This window comes from Triturus cristatus, chromosome 2_1 (assembly GCF_964204655.1).
Source record: "Triturus cristatus chromosome 2_1, aTriCri1.1, whole genome shotgun sequence".
Classification (NCBI taxonomy): Eukaryota; Metazoa; Chordata; class Amphibia; order Caudata; family Salamandridae; genus Triturus; species Triturus cristatus.
This window is the reverse complement of record NC_140581.1, coordinates 1,144,377,832-1,144,400,920: the sequence shown is the minus strand read 5'-3', so window position 1 is coordinate 1,144,400,920 and position 23,089 is coordinate 1,144,377,832. Positions and strand designations below refer to the sequence as shown.

General features: G+C 41.8%; 1 protein-coding gene across 1 annotated transcript in view; it reads right to left on the bottom strand.

Moving 5' to 3' along the window:
- The window catches only part of FRMPD1 (FERM and PDZ domain containing 1), a 923,611-nt gene that overhangs the window by 400,647 nt on the left and 499,875 nt on the right, over nt 1–23,089 (bottom strand). Inside the window, exons 3-4 of the mRNA XM_085636581.1 lie at nt 19,076–19,230; nt 1,836–1,938 (exon numbers count right to left, since the gene is read on the bottom strand). Of these exons, the coding sequence (XP_085492707.1) occupies nt 1,836–1,938; nt 19,076–19,230 (258 nt within the window). The remainder of the gene's footprint in view (nt 1–1,835; nt 1,939–19,075; nt 19,231–23,089) is intronic.

Here is a 23,089-nt window from a genome sequence, read left to right as displayed (position 1 = left end):
AAATGTAAAATAATTGCACACAAATAATTTAAACTTAGGACTACTTGGAGAAATACAACACCTCTTAAAATTAACTTTGTGTTCTATTGTAAATGAATTGCAATAAATTAATTTAATTTTTATTTTTTAACAATACTTTAAAAAATCTAAACCACCTAAACTCTGTAATAAATAAATAAAAAAATAATACAGTTTAGCATTGTTTCACTTATTTTTTAACTTAAATAGAAATGTATTTACATACATATATATCACATATATAGATAGATGGATAGATAGATAGATAGATAGATAGATAGATAGATAGATAGATAGATAGATAGATAGATAGATAGATAGATAGATAGATCATTTGAATCACTAAATATATAATCAATGGATCAAATCAATTTAAATTTAGAATTAATGTAGTTCTTTTAATATTATTTTCCATGGGGTTTTAATGTTACAGCCTGCCTCCATTCTTTTCAATGGGAGTCTGTTGCAGTACCAGTTTGTGGCCATGTGTGGTGGATCACATATTTCAAGGCTGGACTGAAGAACATTCAAGCCTCTTTAATCCCTATTAGGAATGTAGTAAAAATAGAGATGTATTTTTTGACTTGCTACTGTCCTGCTCTTATGAGGACTTGTGTTTTGAATTAGCATGTCCCTTCCTAAACCCCTTCTTAAACTTCCCTTAACCCCACCAATTTTAGTATTTAAACCCCATTTTCTCACCGCTAACCCTTGTCCCTCCCACATTGCCTACTACTGTCCTGAACGTACGTATGCAAAATCTCTGATACTGGGTTGGAGATTTCAACACAGAAAAGAATTAAGAGGTAGAGGTGGTGAGCTCCGGCCATAGGTTTTTTTAATTGCATTTTCTAGTATGTGAAGTAGTACTATTAGAGTACTACTTTATGTACTCCAAAATACCTTTTGTAAATAAGGCTTTTAGTGTGCAGGCCAGAAAAATATGTGCTTTTAGATGCAAACTTCAAAAGCACGCACAGGTGGTTGAAATCAGCACTTCATCTCCAAGATATCAACTTTGGTCTACTGCTGATGTCTCAGATTTGCTTTTGCAGAGAAATGTTTCAGTCAAATTCTTTTTAGTTATTAATAGCTCACTAAAAGATTGCTAAATGCTTTAATGTATCAAAGGTAGCTGCTAGAACATATCTATGACTCCCTTAAAATTTTAAATAACTAAGGTGCATTTCTGCGAAAGTCATTTTGTAGTTTAAATTGCCTAGCTATAGTTAAAAATGTATTCAAATGCTGCCCCTGTAAGGTTTCAAGCATGTTGAGTACCTTTCTTTGAAGGAAAATAAATACATTTAAAACAAAAGGGCATAATATCTAATGCAAAACTTTATTGCACATTTAATATAACTCTATGGGTACTTTGAAAGTTACATATAGTTTTTTGTTTCATAATTTCCTGATAAGTTTGAAAAGTGAAGAATAATTGCCTATTGTTTTAAAAATGTACATAGCTCAAGCAACCAAAAATAATTTTATAATGTTAGAACATTTTTATTGTTTGAAAAAAAGGGAAAAAAAACAACTAGAGAAATTATATAAAATACCTAGCTCATATGCTGGCAATGCCAATTTATTTTCTGAACTCAATCGATTGCTAAATGTGCTCAGTAATGATGGCAGGGCTCCAACTACCTCAGGAGATTATCTAATTATACAGTGCATTTTATACATAACATTTCCATTGTTTTAATGTTCACAAGGCATCACTCAACTGTGGGAATCAAATTATTTCATGTTGAATATAGATGTTTAATAATCTTTAGGATCTAAGAGTAAGATCAATATGGAAACATTCAGAATACCTGATGATATCCACTGCTTGTTCAACTGACATGTCTTCCACAGCTTCATTGTGTATCTTAAGGATCTGATCACCTGGCATAAGCTTCCCATCAGCAGGACCACCTGTCACAAAGTATTCATATTTTAGGCTCTCAATTTTGATTGACATATTCATTGGTTGTGATGACGTTCAGTAGTATGCATGCATTTATTCACTTATTTAGAACTATTAAACAGAGATAATGTGTAACCTTCAGGAAACTACTGAGTACTTCAATACAAATCAGTTATCTTCAAATGGATTAGAAAGTTATTACCGGCGACTGAGGGAGGGAGGAGAAGGCACAGTACAGTGCACAACAATATAGTCAAGCTATTAGTCACACTATGAAGGCCTAGGTGAGGGGCAGGAAGCATTAGATGTGACAAGGATAAGCCATCATCGGGAATACAGGTAGAGTCCTATTCAGAAGTAATATTAATATCTCTTCCTACTTCCTTGATCTCTTTGGTTGCCTTTTTAGAGGCATGTCTTGTAATGCTGCTACCAGAAGATTCTGCTGGGTGTTTGGCTGTTAATAGGGATTTTTCAAGGGGAAACAAGTTAGTTGATGATTTATGATCTGGGAATTGGTGGATGTCAGACAGCTCTGAGAGATATGGTAGTAGCTCACTTATTCATATGCACCCCAAAATAAGGCTTCTCATCAGTGTTCTGACCTTTAGTAGCTTGGATTCAGAATAACTAATTCTAAAATGATACGCTATGGTGGAGAACAAACAGAGAAATATTTTTTACCATCTTCCATGGTCTTCATTTAAAGTTTAAAAGGCATTTTTTTAAAAACTTAATTGATTGCATTTCACATCCAGAAGAGTTGTATTTCAATATAGAGTATACCGTGCATTGTATCATTGCAAGAAAATATGTATAACATAACATGTGTATTTATATAGCTCACGTTCACCTAAGGGTATCTTTCCCCTGAATAACAGATGGTTATTGTTATCCAACTCAATGCTATTCATTCTATCTATCTCTGAAGGATGCAAGTCTGAGTGGACCAGCTGGGAATTGAACCTGTGACCATAAGTTTGAACACAAGCCCTTACAGTGGATACATTCGTCCACTAAGCCACCAGACCCCTACTCAACAATGCCATTAAGGAATCTGATACACTATTGAGATCACAGTGCTAGAAGTTAACATTTAAAGTTAGAGGTAAATAATCCACAAATATTTTCCCCCTCCTCACCCACCCAACTAAACCCTGTCACCAAGAAAGTCCAGCCTCCAAAAGGCAAGTATCATGTCACCAGAAAAGTGTGAAGTGTCTCACCTTCTCATAGTCATATGTAGTCGGAAACTAATGCATACTACTTACATGAAGGGGAGTGTCGAGTGCCCTCGAGTGTAAGGCTCAAGTTTGAAATGTATGTTTTGTGTAGGCTGAGTGTGAAAAAATTATCTGTGATGCTTCCCTAACAATGTGATTAGGTATGGTGATGAGGCTAGCTAACAATTATTGTATTCTCTGGCATTAAATATAATCTTTGAGGGATAAAACTAAGTGATTGTTGGTAGATATAGAGCATTGGCCAATAAGTAACAACTTCTGTTGCTGTAAGGTGCCATTGCATATTTACTTTCCATTACTAACAATAAACATCCAATCAACCTACAAACTGTGTACCTTAGATACTGAAAACCCCAGCAGAATCACTTTCATTAAAAGTAATGACATTCTTCTCTTGGTGCTTCTTGTTTTAAAAAAACTATGGAGCCGAAAAAAAGTCTTCTCCAGCTGTGTGCCCAAAATGTGGAACTCTTTCACCTCTCCATCCACAATACCTCTACTGACACATACTACCTTCAAGAGAAATAAAATACTTTCTATTCTTCTAGCAAGTCCTTACTTTTCTACTTTAGCTTCTCCGGGAAATATTGTTCCTCAATACTTTTACATCTACATTGCTTCTCTCTGCTATAGTTAATGTTCTCTGTTTGTCTTTTCTCTGGTGTGAATTTTCAAAGAAATATTGTATATACTACTTGATTAGACCTTATTTGAAAAAAAAGGTTCCATATGTACAATTCGCATAGATTACTTTCAATTATTTATCGAAATGAAATTGACGTGATGTGACAAAAATATTTACAAAAAAAGAGTGCTTTTCAAGTTACACTTTTTGACCAGGTAAACATTTTTTATTTTGTCAAGTTATGATACCGTTTAACTTGAAACTGTCAGAATGAATCAAGTGTTTGCTAACTTCATCTTTGGGTGTCACGGCACAAGATTTTCTTTGGTGAAGGAACTCCAAAGATTGGTGAAATTTTTAATGCTTAAACCATTCTTTACAGCACAGACAGAAAACGGATCCCCTCAGTCTTTCACACACAAAGTTCATAGATGCATGTAATAAAACACCTTGGCCTTTAATTTAAATGTTATACCTTATAAAAGACTGCAAGGGGATGTTGAAAATCTGGCTCCATTAAATTGTCAAACAACATCCATAGTTCTGTACTGAACCTCATGAAAAATCTTTATATCTCACGCAAACTTTAGTTTTCTGCCAGAATCCATGATAAGTTATTGGAATATTCACTGCACAAATGTGCCAGAAAGAGTTAACAACGTACAGTCTTTATGTACATTTAGGCTGACTTTTCCATCTTACACCTTTAATGTTGCATCAAAGTGGTTAAGTTTCCTAATTAAGCATCAGACTGCTCAACCAATGTCTAGAGGAGCTCGATCATGAAAAGATAGGGTATCCACTTAAATTTACATATAATTTATCTATATGAAGCTCATTCACCAAGACATGAGGTTATCCTAAATACCAAACAAGGGAATAATTATCCTGTACCTTTATTGACACTCACTGTCCATTTGATACTCTTACATCAAATGTATTTTCACATTCCATTGATCATAACACCCATTTGTTAACTTACATATTACATTGGTTGCAGTTTGAACACACTACACACTTTTCATAAACGTGTTCTATATAAACTTAAAACTTGATATCCATTATGCCATTGTAGGCTGATCAATATATAGCAGATTTCCTGTTCACTTTCTCCATTCTCTGACCTTCAAAGCCACAACACTGACTTTGAAAAATGAAATCAAAGGGAGTTATGGTATTCTGTATCCATCAGGTTTACAATTCAGTTTCTTCCTTCATTTGAATATCCTGAATGGCTCCCTTTAGAGTCACCTATGTACTGCTAAATAATGTAAAAATGAATGAATGAATGAATGAATTTAATTTCTAAAGAATCCTTGTATCTTGGTACATTTTGCCCTGTGCCTAGCCTTAAAATCAGGTAATTATAGACGGAAAGAGAGTAGCTGAGTTAACTGGAAGAAGTAAAGAGTCTGATTTCCAGCAAAACACAGTTTCATTTTCAAAGTTACTTAAAGAAGGGCTGGAGGGTGTTCCATAGCTTGGCTTACAAAATGGAAAAATCACAGCTGTTTATGTGCGTGCTGTAGAAATGTATTCTTAGCAGAAATGTGGCCCTAATACATAGAATAACATGCATTATAGTATGAAAACCTTTACAACAGCTCTGTAATAAGTGTTGCAAAAGAGGGGGTAAGGTTTTAGCAAGTTCTCTAAGTAGGTAAAATCAAGTAGAGGTTATTTTGGTGATATTTTTATTCAAGGACTCATTGGTATAAAATATGACACCCAATATAGTATTAGGGTGGCCGAGATCACTTAAGCACAAATAGTCCATCTACGTGTTGAGAGAAGTTCCAATGCATGGCAGAGTGGCAAGTCATAGTTAGTGTTGTCTGGTTAGTGGGCTGAAAGGAGTGTGTATTGAGATGCCCTACGTATAATATTTTGAAGGTGGTGGATACATTGTAAATAAAAGTTATAACTATAACTTCAGAATTTCGAATGTTTGCTTAGTTTAGGTTTGGTTTGTATAGGAAAAAACGTTTTCCTAACTACAGCTAAGCTTTAACCTTTGTTTTTTTCTTTAAATTTCACAGTTTTTTAAAACCTTCTACTAAAAATGTGTTTCAAATCGTAGAGTCCAGTGTCGCTGAGTGGAGTGTCGTTATGAGGAGTACAGTAGACTGGAGTAGAGTGTGGTAGAGTGTAGTGTCATAGAGTATTGTGTCGCAGAGTGGAGTACCTTATAGTGAACTACAGTGTCATAGAGGGGAGTAGAATCTTGTAGAATAGAGTGGTGTGAAGTGCAACAGAGTGGAGTGGTGTACCATGCAGTCGAGTAAAGTCTCATAAATTGGAGTGGGCTGTTGTACAGTGCAATGGAGTGGTGTGTTGTAAAGTTATAAAAAGTCTCATAGAGTGGAGCAGAGTGTTTTAACGAGGAGTGTTGCAGGACAGAGTGGAGTGCAGAGTTGGAAATTGTAGTGTGCGTGGATAAAAAGGATTACAGTGTGGCAGAGTTGAATAGAGTGTAGAGGAAATTTGTAGAGTGGAGTTGCAAAGAGTGGAGGTGAGTGTGGTAGAGTGGAGTGGTGTAGAGGGGAGTGTCAAACAGTGGCATATTATCATGTAGTGGAGTAAAATGAAGTGCAGTATATTGGAGTCCCTAGGATAGAGTGGATTAATATTTCAGAAAGTGTAGTATTATCTTGTAAAGTAGAGAGTTGTGGAGTCGAGTAGAGTGCTGTAGAGTAGCATAAAGTGTAGTAAAGTGTCATAGAGTGGAGTAGTGTGGTGTGCAGTGTAGTGAGCTGTTGTGTGGTACAGTTTTGAAAAGTGTTGTGCAGAGCAGTGGAGTGGCACAGAGTGGATTAGACTGTTGTAGAGTGGAGTGGCGTGAAGTAGAGTAGAGTGCAGTACAGTATGGCAGAGGGGAGTGGCATTGAGTGTTGTAGAGTTGATCGTCATAGAGTTAGGTAGAGTGGAGTAGTGTTGTACAGTAGAGTAGAGTGGAGTAGTATGTTATGTGATAGAGTTGAATTGGTGTATTTTGGGAAATATCAAATGTCACGTTAATAAACTACTGTCTAAGGCTACTTGATGAATATATGAAATACCGACACCCAGGAAAATTAGTAAGCTAGAAAACAACAGCCAATAGACAAATTAAATACAATTATGTATTTGTAGTCATCATAACTTTTTTAATGTCCGAGAACTAAAAAAATAAAACTAGCCTGCTCAAAGTTTGAGCACGCAAGTTTTATTTGCTTCATGTACCATTGCTTTCTTTTATGACCCCTGGTACCTTGAAGTTTGTAGCAGCTGACAGGCAGATTTCAAGACAGCAGAACTGCTGTTTCAGGCATGAAAGGCCTCTAATTCTTCAGATGCGGACTGCATCAGGGGAACACAAACTACTTCTCTCATCTCTTACTTGTCTCTTCCACTCATGGGCAATGCCATCACTGGCACTGGGCACAAACGGAAGAGAACAAGGCACAGAAAATGGTCAATCACTACATGGCTTCAGAATAAAGTCATGCAGTGATTGGCTGTGTTCTGTGAACCTGCCACCTCAAGCTGCTCATGTGGACCAGGCCAACAGGTCTACTCGACCGAGTTTTGAGCCAATCCATATGCTGGTCTCTTGCTGTTTATTTTAGCAAACAGTATGAGAACAGCACCCAGATTGGCAGGGGCAGGCAAACCTCATGCTCCTTAGGAGGCTGGGGGACTATGGCTGTTATCCCCCGGCTCACTAATGATGTATGGGTGGGAAGAGGCTTCAAGTGCCCATGTCAGGGTGGTCACAGAAAGGCCTCCGCCCAACCTGATATGCGCACTTCACTTCAAGACGGCTCTCTTGCTCAGTTTCAACCTGCTGTCTATTAAGCCCCACTTCTGCCCTCACGAACCAGCATAGCACAACGGGCTGAAAAAACCCATACATTTTATACATTTAATACAGAGGCAACAAATATGGGCAGGTCAACGCCCCATGCCCTAATAGAGAGGCCATCCATGTATGAGGTTCTCACAAAACTGGTTGGATTTGATGGGGATCTTCAGTACATCTGAGTCTGAGATTTCCGGTTACATTTTGTAGATTTCTTTAGTTTGGGTTATGGCTTGGTTGATTTGGTTTGTATAGTATGACTTCTTTGCTTTCTGGATGGCCTTGAGATAGTTTCTCATGTACTCTTTGCAGTTTTCTTTGTCCATGAGATCTTTTGTTGTTTACCATCTTTGTTCCAATTTGCGACATTATCTTTTTAGATTAGTGTGAAATCACTTTTTGGATTATAGTTGTCAGCTTTAGATTTTGATTTTTTTTTTAAACAATTTTTATTGCGGGATTTTCATAACATTATGTTACAGCTTGATCACAGGTTACTTAATCCAGTGTATATTACGACATACATTTGCGTTCCACTTGTTACAACCATACACATTCTCGCTGTGTGTTATGTAGCTAGTAACAAGGCATGTTAGCACTATGTTACATATCCCTATTTTTCCTGTTACAACCAAACTATATTTACAATTTGCCGCTAGGCATATAATCCCCCTGTGGATAAATGGCTTATGTCACTCAGCTCACTTAATTAGTTACTCCCCCAATCAGGTATGGCAGGCTATGCATTTGCTGTTGAGACCGAGGCGGCATTGCTGACTCCAGGTCATGCAGTCTAGGAGCCCGAGTGGGGGCAGGAGCCTATTACCTCCTCTGCCCGGCCATGGGACCACAGCCCAGCCAACAATAGTCCCCATGTTTCCAAATGGTGCCCGGTGTTCATATTAAGCCTGGGCGAAGCACTACGCTACGCTCGCGTAGTTTGCGAAGTTCGCGCTACTTCGCACTACGCGAACTGCACGTAGCACAGTGCGAACACGCGTAGCGTAGTGTTGCGTAGTGCTGCGGTCATTTTTTGCTTGCTCGCGGTCCTCAACGTCAAGTTGGCGACCGCGAGCAAGCAAAATGACATCCCGGCGAGACTTTTTCCTTGTTCATGATCAGCAACTTCAAGTTGGCGATCGCGAGCATGGAAAATAAACCTCCCGGCGAGATTCCCAACGCGAGGAGGTCAGGTTTTTCATTGCGAGTGGTCGCGTATGCTCGCGACCACTCGCGATGAGAAACTACCAGTTCGCGTTGAGAAAGCTGAAGCTCGAGTAAAAATCTACTCGAGCAGCAGAAAACTACAGCTCGCACTGTGCAAGATGCCATTTTCAATGATTGCACAGTGCCGGTTGCTTGTCCGCACTGTGCAATCATTGAAAACGACATCTGGCACAGTGCGAACAAGGTACTACGCGTGCGAACTTCACTTTGCGTAGCTTCGCGAAGTGCTACTTCGCGAACTACGCCCAGGCCTAGTTCATATCTGAGCGGACTATCTGTAGTCGTCTTTTCTCCACCACCCCCCATTCCCGCATGTCTGCCACAGCTTTTTTAAATTAAGAGGTGTCATTGTGCCGAGTGTCTGATTGATTCTGAGATGCGAGGTGTGGAAGTGGTTGCTATCCTCTGAAGTAGGGTAGTGGATTTAATTGAAGGCCTTGATGAATTTTGATGATGGGATCTTTATCCGGATTTTACACAAGTCATGCTGGAGTATCTTTTGATTATCAGTCCTTTTGTGTATGCAATCCATGACCACAAACAAGGAATTGTTATTGTTTTTTTGATGAACAGATCATATGAAAAGATGAGGTTGAGGGTGTTTCACTCTTGAGCGAATTCTAGACACTCTTGCTTTTCCATGCTGGAGGTGCTTTGTTATTGCTTGGGCTGTCTACCCACAGACTGAAATATCCTGGCAAGAGTATTTTTGAGATGTGGATTGGGTTCAAAGAGCTAGATCTAAGACTTTTTTGAGGAATGTGTGGAGAAGTCTTGTTGTTCAGTACATCAGGGTTAGGGTAAATGGTGAGTTGGTGAGTTTGAGCAGGTGGACAGGCTAGCTGTCAAACATATAAAGGAGAAAGAACTGACATTTTCGATTTCCTGGCAATCAGTGATTCGTGATAAATGAAGGATAGCCCTACTCTGCTACTGCTAGTTCTGTTATTATGTAAAATCCTGTAGTTAGCTGGGATTAGGGTGTCTAAGAATATTTTTGCATCAGAAAGCAACTAACCTAATGTGATTTCCAGCATAGCACAGATCTTATACAGGGCCTTGCCTAGACAGTAAGATTGGGGGGGGGCGAAGGGGTGTGAACTTCAGATTTCCCAACAATCACACTGGCACATAATGTTAAAATAAATTATACCACAAGCATGGTGCACAAGAGGGGCTTAAGGGGTAGTGGAATGCAGATTGGTAGGATTACTAAGTGAGCGATAGCACATAGTGTGTGAAATAACCAACATTTGTGAAGTCTTTCCAAACAGAGAGAGGGAGAGATTGTCTGTCTGTTTAGAATTTCTGCTGAAACCCAACAGACCTCACCATACCCATCTGAAGGTACCTGTATCCAACTATTTATCACAAAATACCTTTATTAGGGAGATGTAACACCCCCGAAGCTACGCCCCTGATCTTATTTTCAATTATGTTCCATATTTCTACTGAGTGTTTGTCAGCAGAGTGGGCATTTATGAACCAGTTTTTAAAAGGTATGCACCTCAATTACTTGGTTTCAGATGAGTCCAATAAGAGTACAGATGGTGTTGTAAAAGGCGGTTTGATAGGCAGGATAGCTAAATCGCCTGATAGATTGAAGTGTTAGGGGTATGTATGATCTTTGAAGGCAGGATTAGGGGAATTGGGGTGTGTACGGATGGGAACTTCAGTTCTCCACATATGTGTTGAGAAGATTGTGATTAGTTCAGTGAGTCAGGCAAATAGGAGCTGTTCATTCATAAAATTGTCAAGTCATGGTTATGTTATATAGTTTTACAGAGCACTTGTGTACCCGAGGGTGTCCTGGTGCTGACCTGACTAAGCGAGATCTGACAAGGTGGAAGATGTTATATGGTCACTATAACTTAAAAAGCCACGTTTAAAATGCTTTCCTAAAATTTAAAAGATTCTGGGAGTTTTTCAGTTTAAATGGAGGGGAATTCCATTTTAGTAGTACATGTTACAAAGCTTTTTCCGCTTCAACGGGCAAGTCCGAACTTTGGCACCTCTATATTTTTCATGCCCGGAGAGCATAAAAGTCTTGGGGGGGTGTACCAACAGAAACACTGACAGAGAGCTACTGGTCCAATGTTGTGTAGTACTTTAAAGGCAATGCATAAAGCCTTGAAAACTATTTTTTTCTCATTGGCATCCAGTGCAGTTGGTTCAGTGCCATGGAAGCTGAATGAGATTTGGGGAGGCCAAAAATGAGATGGACTGCTATGTTTTGTAAGGTTTGAAGTTTTGATAGCACTCTTTGCTGTAGTCCAAAGTACAGTCCATTGCAATAGTCCAGCTTGAAAAAGGCTAGTGCTGACATAGTCGGTTTTTGTAAATTAGCAGGGATATAAAGTAAAACGTTTCTCAGAATCTTCAGAAGAAAGAAAACCATAGAAGCTATTTGATTCATCTGGTTCTCAAAAGAGATTTTTCTGTCGAAAATGACCCTCAGATTTCTAACGTTTTCAACTGGGGCTGGTACCGGGTCCATATCTGATGGCCACCAATCTGGAGAATAAAAACTGGTGCTGTTTCCGAAGAGTAGAACATCTGTCTTGCCTGAGTTTAATCTCAGGCAATTTTCAGCCACCCGACTTCTAATATTTTCCATACAAAGGAGGAATTGGGTAGCTGTTTGGATTGGGTTTCCTGAAATCAACATCATGATTTGTGTGTCATTTGCATAGGAGACAACTGAAACGCCAAATGTTCTGACCAATGTAACCAATGGACTTATATACAAATTGAATAGGGTTGGGCTTTGTTATGGCCCCTGGGGAACACCAAAAGGAAGGCTCCACAATGTGGAGACAAATTTTTCTAATGTGATGTATTGTTTCATATCCTCTAGTAAGGAGGTCAGTAAAGAGAAGGCTTTGCCTGATCCCTAGCTCTTAATAGGCACTTGGTCATAATGCTGAGATTAACTTAACAGTATCAAACAGGTCCAAGAGTATCATGGCGGCAATGTCACCTTTATCAATGATAGATATACAACTCTCTGCAGCTACTATGAGAGCTGATTCTGTTTGTTTCCCTTCTTGATGACTAGTGAGGTCGCCTTGAGCAATCTCATGTCCTGAACTGTGCATTGATATGTAGCTGTGACCTCTGCCCCCTTTACTAGATGATCATTTCTCGCAGCAGTTTGCTTGTACACCTATAGGATAATTGATAGGACTTTATTCTAGGTCGCCGGGGACTATGGTTTCCCTCCCTCCCTTGCTTAGGCTCTTGCTTCCCTTCCTACCCCTTTTTCCTGATAGTTTTCCCCATGTTTGGTGTTTTCATAAAAATGTTTGACTCTATACTCAGATTTATGTGCTATGGCGGAGTGAAGCCATATGAAATGTGATTTTGTACTTCTTTGCATGATGTAAAGTTGCAAATATGATGCACCATAACGTGATCGTACAGTTTTCTGATGGGGGAGGAGATATTGTGGCTGACGGGATAGGCTAAAAGTTATTACGGATTTTGTCTATGTTGTCATCAAAAAAGAAAGGATCACTTGTACCTGTTATCCAGGGTTCAGTGGTTTCTCAACTGTTCCTTAAAAAACCCTCATTCACGTTTTTAGATGGTTCATGTGGTGGTATATCTTGATTCTCCGCCTAAATAACGTGACTGCATCATCATTGTGTTTAGTGTTATGCTTCCTCCACCCGGAGGGAACCACTGGATATTCGCTGTAGTGATCAGTGATAAAAAAACTGTTAAGCGTTTTTTAGGCAAAGCGATATTTAAATCAAAGTGATCTAATCCTCGTGGGGAGTGCCATTAGAGTGTATTTCTTGGCTCACGATCAATAGTTGCTGGTAAATATCAAGAGGACGAAACAATGCATAGAGCGGCATGGCGCGCAATATTTAATGAGTACCTTCAAGCGCTCCTAAAAAACGTGCCTAAAAAACGCTCGACAGTTTTTGAAGAGGAGCGATGAGGGCATTAGAAACTAGTATTACCATCGCTAGCTTTCTTTTTTCTTAGCAATACAATGACACACCTGTGTTTCAATAGCTTAACTTTTTATGCAGCGACTTCCATGCACCTTGGTTAGTAACCTTGACTACGATGAGATCGAATTACACGCATGGCGGCACTTGTTATCGTGCAGCATGTTAACAGTACGAATAACATGGACAGCCCAACACAGCGGCTTCCATGCACATTGGTCATTAACCTTATCTACGATGAGATCGAATTACACGCATAGCGGCACTTGTTACCGTGCAGCATGTTAACAGTACAAATAACATGGGCAGCCCAACACAGCGGCCTCCCATGTTTCTTTTTCTTTCTATTCCGCTATGGTAACAACCAAACGCCATAATTTTCGCAATTGTATAATGACACCGTATGGGCATATCTACACTGCTCTCAAGAAGTTTTAAACAGAACTAGTCATACAAATACACATACAGTTATCATTGGTAAAGATCTGCCATTTATACATGCTTTCGTTGTTGCTGTTCTGTGTATATGGTTAGCTGTGTGTTCGAACACCACTTGCTTTTTACTGTATTTAAAGAATTTCCATGTTGCTTTAAATCTTTTCATCATGGGTCGTTTTACCCTTAATCATAGAACAAGGTTCTTTGTGTTGTATAACCACCCCCCTTTTTCTCCACCGCAGGTAATAACCTTTTACTAGGAGTTCAGCTAATCTACACCTGAATTCCTCATTTAGATAGGGGACAATACCTCCCTCAAACACGAACACCCTAAGGTCCTGAAGAAAGCTCACCTGACCCTACGGGGCTAATGAGGAGCTGAAACATGTCGACCCACCCCTTAGACTGATTGTACAGTGGACACACTTAATGTCCGATCTGCACAACTTTCTCTATTTTTATTCTTTTCCCATGCACCAGACAACAATAAAAACGATAGTCCAGGTAGCATGAGGGAACATCCTTTTTAATCACACTGTATTCACAGCACACAAGCACCTTTTCCGTATTTTTTTTTTTAATCTCTGATCACTACTGCGAATATCCAGTGGTTCCCTCCGGGTGGAGGAAGCATAACACTAAACCCAATGATGATGCAGTCACGTTATTTAGGCGGAGAATCAAGATATACCGCCACATGAACCATCTAAAAACGTGAATGAGGGTTTTTTAAGGAACAGTTGAGAAAACACTGAACCCTGGATAACAGGTACAAGTGATCCTTTCTTTTTTGATGACAAACTAGTAACTGGAAGGTGAATGGATCACATTTCCTTCTATCTCCCTCACAATTGATTGCTTACGGATTTTGTCTATGCACATTGATGTAATTATGCCGCTATGTCTTTGATTTCTTGCTTGGACTTTTTGACTATCTACTGGCTCTGTATGGTGCTACTACTGATGTTATATTGCTCTGTATTTATGTATACAATATAAAATCCTTAATAAACAGATCAAACAAAATAAATGAGGGCTGATTCTGTGTTGTGCTGGCTCCGGAACCCGAACTGTGAGTTGTTTAACAGGCTGTTTTCATTTATAAAAGCAGAGAGTTGCAGATTGAGAGATTTATCTAATATTTTGCTGGCAGGGACATGCGAGATAAAGGACGATAGTCGTAGGATCGGATGTTGGAAGAGTGTCCTGTTTTTATAAGGGGGAGAATAGTTGCTTTTTTCCATGAGTTGGGATAAATACCTGTACAAATAATTTTATTAAAAATGAGTGTGAGGTGTGCAGCAATGGTCTCAGTTGCCAGCTGTGACACTTTTGGGGGGGGACATGGTTCGTCTGGGGAGCCTCATTTGATACTGGACAATAGGTTTCTGACTTGCTCTTGGGATAGGGGGGTAAACTTAGAAAAACAATAGCGAGTGTTGATTTCCGGAAGGGAGCAGTGATTGCTTGACAGTTTAGGTGTATCTAAAGAAAAATGTAAGTACTTTTGATTAAAAGGTTTTGGCTAAAGTATTAGTCCATTTGTTTTGGACTGTTTTTGATAAGATTTCAACCGTTTTAAATAGTTCTTTGGTAGAGTGTTTTGCTGATTAATTTTTTTTATGAGATATAATCAGATTTATTTGCAAAGATCATAACTTTATATGTTTTAAATGTCTGCTTATATATTATTTTGTCCTCCTCGTCGTAGATTAGTCTCCCCTTCCGCTCTAACTTGCGGCAAACCTTTTTTTGTTCTTTAAGACTCGAAGAATACTAAGGTTCTGAGGGACTTTTACGTTCTCTAGTGGAGAAGGTCACTTGGGCAAGAGTATTTATGGCCCTACATAGCCAAGCATGGTAGTTAACTGCCATTGCATCAGGGTCTGCTATTAGAGTGCATTGGAGGCAGATAGGGATTTTACTAGGCTACGAGAGTCTATTTTTGGCCAAGGCTGCATTATGCTAGATGGAGGGAGAAAGACAGTGGGACTAGCTCAATAGGTGGGGGGGATTAAATAATATGGCATAGTGGTCAGACCATACTAGCGGTAAAACCTCCTGGAAATGAAGTGAGGGCTGATCTGTAAAAATCCCATCTTAAGTGTGTCTGGCTTTGTGGGAAGCAGTATTTATTATTTGCCCGAGACAGAAAGTTGCCATGATATCTATTAATTTATTGACCCCTGGGTCGCTGGAATTTTTTAGGTGATTATGGAAATCACCAATTATTGTTAGATTGGTGGTATCGAATCGTGTTTCTAAATAAACTCCTAGTACATCCAGGAAGTGGGACTTTGTGATAGGTGGCCGATACAAAAGTGCTCCTTTGAAAGTGTTTTTTGCATCACGTTTAATCTTAAAAGTAAGCGCTTTGCATTCAAGATTACGCGGTACCGGAGAACATGTAGCCATGAAGTAATAATAGCGATTCTGCCACCTCTGCGGTCAGTGTGGTCATGTGTAAAAAATGTGGATCCCGGAGGGGTGGCTATGGCCAAATTAGGTCCTGATGAACCCTGTTTCTGTTACAAACATAATATCCATATTATGTTGTTCAATAAAATCTTTAAGTTCTTGACAGTTATTTACTAGTGACCTTGCATTGATAAGGGCGCATTTAATAGAGTGGGCTATAAGCTGCATATTGGAATTGAATTGTGATATGCAATTTTCCTTTGAGAAAAGGTTGGTAGCAAAATGGCAAGTAGGACAGGTTACATCTATTACCTCCATTCCTGGGTGGAGGGTGATGCACGCTGATAGCTTGACTGCTGGTTTCATTGATTACCCTTGGTATACACTAACCTGTCAGTCAGGTCTGGCTGGAAACAGTCAGAGGGGCTGGCGCTGGTTGCGATCCGGGCGTGCCTGGTCCGTCATCTGAATATATACGGGAGGTGAAGCGAACTAGACCGCAACCCCTGTGATGACCGCATACGGGAGGAAGTGAGGGAGCTAGCAGCGGACCAGGAAGTCTCTAGAGCCAAAGGGGCAGATCTATGTTGGAGTTGCGCCACTTTTACGCCGCCGTTGCGTCACTTTTGTGATGCAGCGGTGGCGTAAACCCTGCGCCACGTTGCGCCTTATTTACATCGTGACGCATCTATGGAGATGCGTCACGGTGTAAAGCCCTGCGCCACATGAAACCTGCGTCAGGTTTCATGTGGGCGTTTCCACGCAGGGGGGTGTTCCGTCGCAGGAACGGCCCTGAAAAGTGACTCAGTGAAATCTACAAGATTTCACTGAGTCACTTTCCCAACGCTGATGCGTCAAAACCCTGCGCCTGCTTGAAGCAGGCGTAAGGCTTGACGCACAATGTTAGGTATGGGGTAGGTTGGCACAGTGCTGAAGTTGCGTCGCGCTTGCGACACATCTTCTGCACTGCGCCAACCTTACGCCGGCAGATACGTCACGCATCTGCTTGTCCTTGCGCCACGATGCACCGCATTGTAAATGCGGCGCATCTGCGGTGGCGCAAGGGTAAACTTGCGTGACGCATCTTCCCTGGCGCATCCATGCTGATTTGCAGGGATGCGCCAGGGAACATAAATCTGCCCCAAAGTACATAAAGAAAAGTGATTCTACCAGGTCCTTAATAGTCCTCAAAGGCCTAAAATTTAACATACAGACAAGATTAAGATTTGATTTAATAAAAATGGTTCTTCCAAAAATGCCTCGAGCTGGAAAGCCCTAAAAACAAACATGTCTCGCTACAACAGCACTCAGCTCCAGATCTTACCTGGACTGACAGCTGCACGTCCAGCCTGTCATCTGATTATATACTGGAGGTGCCGTGAATTAGAGTGCCACCCCTGTGATGACGGTGTGCGGGTGAAGTGAGGGAGATAGCATTGACTTCCTCTGCTCAATCGGAAAGGCCTGCGGGGTACCAGGAAGTCACTAGTGGCACATTACGTAATGAAAAGTGATTCTACAAAGTCCTTAATAGTGCTTCTATATCCTTATGACTTGGGTCAAGTGCATGGGTGGGTTTTCCACTTAGTTTCGTTTTGTGTGTTTTCAAGTGGAGTCAAAGAATGAGAGGTTTCTGTGGTCTGCTTAAATTATGACAGCATCTTGATCTTATCAACTGCTTGCGAAATCCCCCATTGAAAGTATTATTTCCTTGTGACTTTAGGGGCATATTATCAAGAAACGACATTAAAATTATCGCCGCTTTAGCGGCAGAAAACTGCCGCTAAAGTGGCGATAATGGGCTTGATAATAAGCCCTTGAGAATTCCCATAGAAGCCCATGTTCTGGTGTCAACATGGGCTTCTATTGGAATTCTCTGCGGAATATTATCAAGCCCATTATCGCCGCTTTAGCGGCAGTTTCCTACCACTAAGACGGTGATAATGTTAACGCTGTGCTTGATAATATGCCCCTATGTCTCTCACCTCTTGGTACTCTTTGAATTTCAGTGATTTTGAGTAAGTTATGAAATGTAGGCTTCCAGGTCTCTGTGTCCTTTGAATGAAATAGTAAATCAGGTCAAAGTTTCTGTGCCAATAGGAATGATCGATCAAAAGGAGTCTTGGGTGAGAGGTTAGTAGAGACTTGAATTTGCATCTGGTTTTGTGCATGGTGATATTTCTTGGGTACGAAATCTCCCAGAATGTGTGCCAAATTTGTTGAAAGGGTTAGTGGATCCATTTTGGCCAAGTTATGATGTTCTAGGGAATGCACGCAAGGCATGCGAAGGTTGGACTGGAGTAGCGTTGATTCAGAGTTACAGCAGTCATATATCAGGTTTCTTCTTTTTCCACCCTAAAGCTGCATTAGGCTTTTTTAAATTTACCACGTTTGTGTAGCTGTTTTGTGAATTTGGACACGTTTTCGAAAGTATCCAGATACCGAGGGGTTGCTTCTCACTTTCTCTCGCCGGTCTAGGAAAATTGGTGATTAAAAGCTTTAAGTAAAATTCCTTCTTTCTGTTCATACTTTTAGTTTACTTTCTTTATTGTGTGTGTGGAAGACCAGCCTTCTGGATTTGTCGGGCCACTCTGGTTTTTCACCATCTATTCCAGTCACTTTCATAGGACGTGGCACATGTCCAGATTTACAGGTAGTTCACATGTTTTGACCTGAGGGTGGCAAATTTTCATGTGACCTCATAATGAATTAGTTCTGAATGGTGATTTGATTAGATACCAAGGGGATACTGTTTAATGATTGTAAACAATTCCCATAGTATCACAGTGATTGTGTTCTTTGTTATTGGGTGCTGTTGGGGGCATTCACTGCCCTGCGTTCGGGGCTGGATTTAGTCATTCATTTTTGCATGAATGGGGATTCTAATATGACTGCCATCAAATGGTGGATTTTGAATTCCTAGAGAAGCTTCATGGAGACATCCTGTCCTCTTCATCATCTTGGGTCACTTTATCAAATTTACAGTAAGAAGAAGGGAGTAATTTGCCTAGATAGGACTGTACACATGCTTTTTGTAAAACCTAGCAGAGTGAAGAAAAGTTACTTTTTTCTCACATGTTCTATTAATTATCCTGGACAAGCTTGCACAAAGGGGATGGTATGCAGTAGGTTCTATGTATATAGGCCACTGTCACATACCGTCCCCTCACCTTGGAACACCAAGGGCAAGTGAAATGAATGCTAAGTAGGATATGCGCTCAGAGCAGGTTCATTTTGAGCACCTAGGTTATCTTAGGTGAACACAAGTATTTCTGGCACCTTCTACAATATTCCTTGTACTAAAGTTCTTGCGGACTCAGATAAAACATAAAACACCCACATTTGAGTTTATAATACAGTCATAGTGTTTTTGGAAGATTTTTACTGTACCTGCAATAACTGATGCAATGGAAAGAGGGTGATTCTGAGAGATGTCAAAGCCGTAGTTGTTGAGGAATAGATCTTTGTGTATCACTGTGGTGATTTTCACAGGTGCAGTAAACTGCTGGCTTCCAGATGAGCAATCTGTCACAGAAACTCTACTTCTGAAAGAGAAGAACACAAATGGAACAGAAGAGGGTTAGTATTTAGCAACATTTAGCTATTAAACATGATGGAACTGCAACGCAGCGGTTATGACACTACCATGAGGCAAACAGCAGTCTTTAGATGCCATCAAGGATGCAGAGTAAACATGGTTAATGCTGGTAAATTCTGCAAATTTACTGAGCAGCTTTCCACAGCCTCTAACAGCACTGCCGGAATTTACCACTAAGGGGCCGATTATGATACAACCTGTAAAGGCTCTGACCGCAGGGCCGCATTGTAATGGGCCGCTTGGTTTACTTTCCAACCGCCTCATTATGTTGGAGGCGGTTGGAAAGTAAACCATCCAGTCATTACGGCTGGCTTACGACGGGCTTGGAGTGCCCATCTGCCAGTCGAAAGCCGGCAATTAATCTCAAGGGCAGGTCTTTCTGCCCTTGAGATTACGATCAAGGTTTCCAACATGGTTTCCATGCCAGCCTGTCCGACATGGAAACCATGTCGGAAAGCGTGTTTGGGGGCCCCAGCTGGGCTCCCTTTGGTGCACGGCCTCCGTTTGGAGGCCAAGGGGGCACCCCTGTTGATCCCTGCACTTTGAGGTGTAGGGATGAACTGCACCTCCCTTTTCTCAATGGGAGCTTGTGTTACAGCCGGTTTACAGCCGTAACACAAGTTCTCATTGAGAAAAGTTAAATGTGACCGAACAGTGTTCGGTCGCATCATAAAAAGCCGTTCTGGACCGCCGACCAGGTGTCAGTTGATCCCATGACCGAGTCGGTGTCGGGTGGAAGAAATTCCGTCTGACATTGAAATAATCCCCAAAGTGTCTGGGACTTTACCTGCCTCATTGGAACAGGCTTGGAAAAAATATTGGGTAACCAAATTTTTGCTCCATTGCAACCAAACTCCCTGCCCCTTTCTATAACTGAACATAGTCAGTGCAACTGTTCAATATCATGTCATGTAATTAAACAAATGAATAACTATATAATTCTTTGTTTCACAATGGTGGTTTGGGGGGGGGGGGGTAAAATGCACTACTTCCTCCAGGATCTTTGGCAGGTGGTAGGGTGCAAAGGTGAGGCCCTGATTGGTTGAAAGATGCATGGGTTGGCTATTAGGTTTTTTAAGGCTCATGTAATTAGTTAGTGGGTGTCATTTTAGTTTATGGTACTCCCCAGTTGGTAGGGACAGTTGTACGTTTTTTTGTCTCCCCATGAATACCACTGTTTTCACGGTTATGGCTATGGACTTGAGTGAAGAGGTTCGCCAGGCTCTGCTGACCCTGCAGGAGGCAGGCAGGGCAGAGCTTCTGGTGGTTGGGGCCATGGGCAGGCTGGTGTCACCCACATGGCATAGCTGAATAGGAGGGCCACTGGGGGTGTAGTGGCTGCTGTAATGGCCTGCTAGTCCATTACGCGTGAAGTGAGGAGAGGAGGTTTGAATATGGGTAAGGTTGCGGTGGGCAGTGTGGCGGGCCGTCTGTCTTGGGCCGAGGTTCCACGCTGCGAGAGGCGGGAGGGGCTGAGGAATGCAAAAAGATAGCCACGAGTTTCTCATGCCCTCGGGGCAGATGTTATATTCAAATGTCAAGAGCGGTTCTTACACACCGCCAAGGGCCCATGCAGGGACTGGTCAAAGAGTTAGCCACGGTAAGAGGGGGTGCGCTCAGGGAGGTGCTGCATGCCCGAGCAATGCCACACTACCTGTTGTAGGTGCGATCGTTGGGCCTGCTTTAGATGGGCCTTCGCCCTGTGTGGGCACTGAGTCTGGTGCTCAGTAACCCAGCCCTCATGCGGCCCGAGAGTGGGGTAACACCTCTCGGCTGCACAAGAGAGGTTGTCCCAGCAACGATGGTGGGCAGGGCTGTTGAGCCACAGGGCCTGGCGCTGGATAACTCAAACCCACATAGGCAAGCCCTGTCAAAGGATACAGGGAGAATGAGGAAACATAGTTGCAGGGAGGGTGGGGAGAGAGGGGTTTCCTTGGTTAGAGGAGAAGATGATTTGGGTGTTTCAGGTACATGGTAGCTTTTGTCCAGGCCTAGGGCGCTGAACAGCCAACAGGAGGGGTCTCAAATTGGCAATGAGGGGATTTTGGGGAGTGACTTGTCAGGCAAAGTGGATGCTCAATTGGGTCAGTTGACAGGTTTGACCCAGGGGTGTTCAGGTTTTGGTGGGGGACAAGGGGCGGGGAATGGAAACAGTAGAGGAAGGTAATTTGCACCGAGGCTGCATTCTTTGGCTTGGGTGAAGGTGGGGGGGTTTCGGGACGGGGGCCTGGGAGATGGGTTTGGTGCAATGACAGCCCTTTCAGTGCCCATGAGCAGGTAGGTCAAGGTCAGATTATTGCCAGCCAGGTGATTCAGGCAAGGATTTCAACTGAGATGGTATCCAGACAGTTGGGAGTGTCTAGTGTGGTCTGGCAACCCCTGTCCAAAGTCAGAACTCTAGTCTGTACGACCGGGTCTGGGACGGCAGTGGATGAATCAGAGGAGAGGCAGGTTTAGGATCTGTGTCCGTCTTGCAGGAATTTGACCCTACTCAGGATCTTTATGATGTGCAGTTTGGTGATAGTGGTGTGGACGATTGTGAGGTGCTGGGCATGAGTGCAGTCTGTGGAGGGGTTTGTGGTGATGTTGAGTGGGAATTGGATTATGGTGAATATGAGTAGGAGGAAGGAGAGATTGTGGAGGAAGAGGTGCAGGAGAGTGCCTGGTAGACGATGCCTCAAGAAGTGCAGTGGGTTCAGAATGAAATTAACTGAAGGAGTAGTATTGGTGTTTTGCAGCACCCTGCTGTTATGGTTGTTGTACCAGCAAGGGCAGTGTCCAGCCAAACAGAGGCAAGATGCGCATCAGGATGAATGGCTTTGGTGCAGGTCCCGGCCTTGAGGCCAGGTAAGGCAGCTGCGGGGTGGAAGTGGGGGTGTGGGCTGTGGAGACTGACACACAAGTGCAAGAATGAAGCTGGCTTGCATTTGTTGAAAGGTAAGTATGTTCCGGACCAAGGCACAGGCACGAAGGCATGAGGGAGTGGGAAGGAGAAGGAGGGGAAAGAGTGTCAAATCGCAAGGAGCAGTGATACAGGTTGAGGGCGAGGGTGAGGACAAGAGCACGGGGGAAAGAAAGAAAGAAAGAAAGGACGTGAGGTGTAACAAGCTGCCTTACATGGGTATCGCGGAGCCTTTCAAGGCACATTTAATGTTGTCTACTAAAGAACACATCTGGAAAGGGGAGTTTTCAGTTGGGTATTAATTTGTGCCACGAGGGCCCCAGGGTGCTCCAATGGCAGAAAATGTAAAGTTGGAGAAAGGACAGGATAATTTGGTATGTGGCAAATTGCTGAAGGAGGTGCAAGAAGGGAGGATGGAAGGGCCGTTCAATGACTGGCCTATGGAGAATTTGAGGATTTCCCTGTTTGGGGTGGTCGCTAAGAAGGAGCCAGGGATGTTCCGCTTGATTCTTCACCTGTCGTGGCTGAAGGGCTTGTCAGTCAATGATTTCATTAATGAGCCGTGCAGCAGGGTGCATTAAGCATCCGTCGACACGGCTGTTCAGCTGATAAATAAGTGTGGCAGGGGCGCTTTGATGGCAAAATGTGATGCTAAATCAGCTTTTGGGATGCTGCCAGTTCACCCTGTGGACTACCAGTTGTAGGCATTGAATTTGGAGAGTATTTTTTTGTAGATAAGGCATTGCCTATGGGTTGTTGGGTTTGATGTTCACTGTTCGAGGTTTTCAGTTCCTTTTTGCATGTAGCTGAGTAGGAAGTCATGACACGCTACCTGGATAATATTTTCTTGGCGGGAGCTCCACAGTCTCGCGAATGTCAAGAAGTCCTGCGTTTGTTTCGAGAG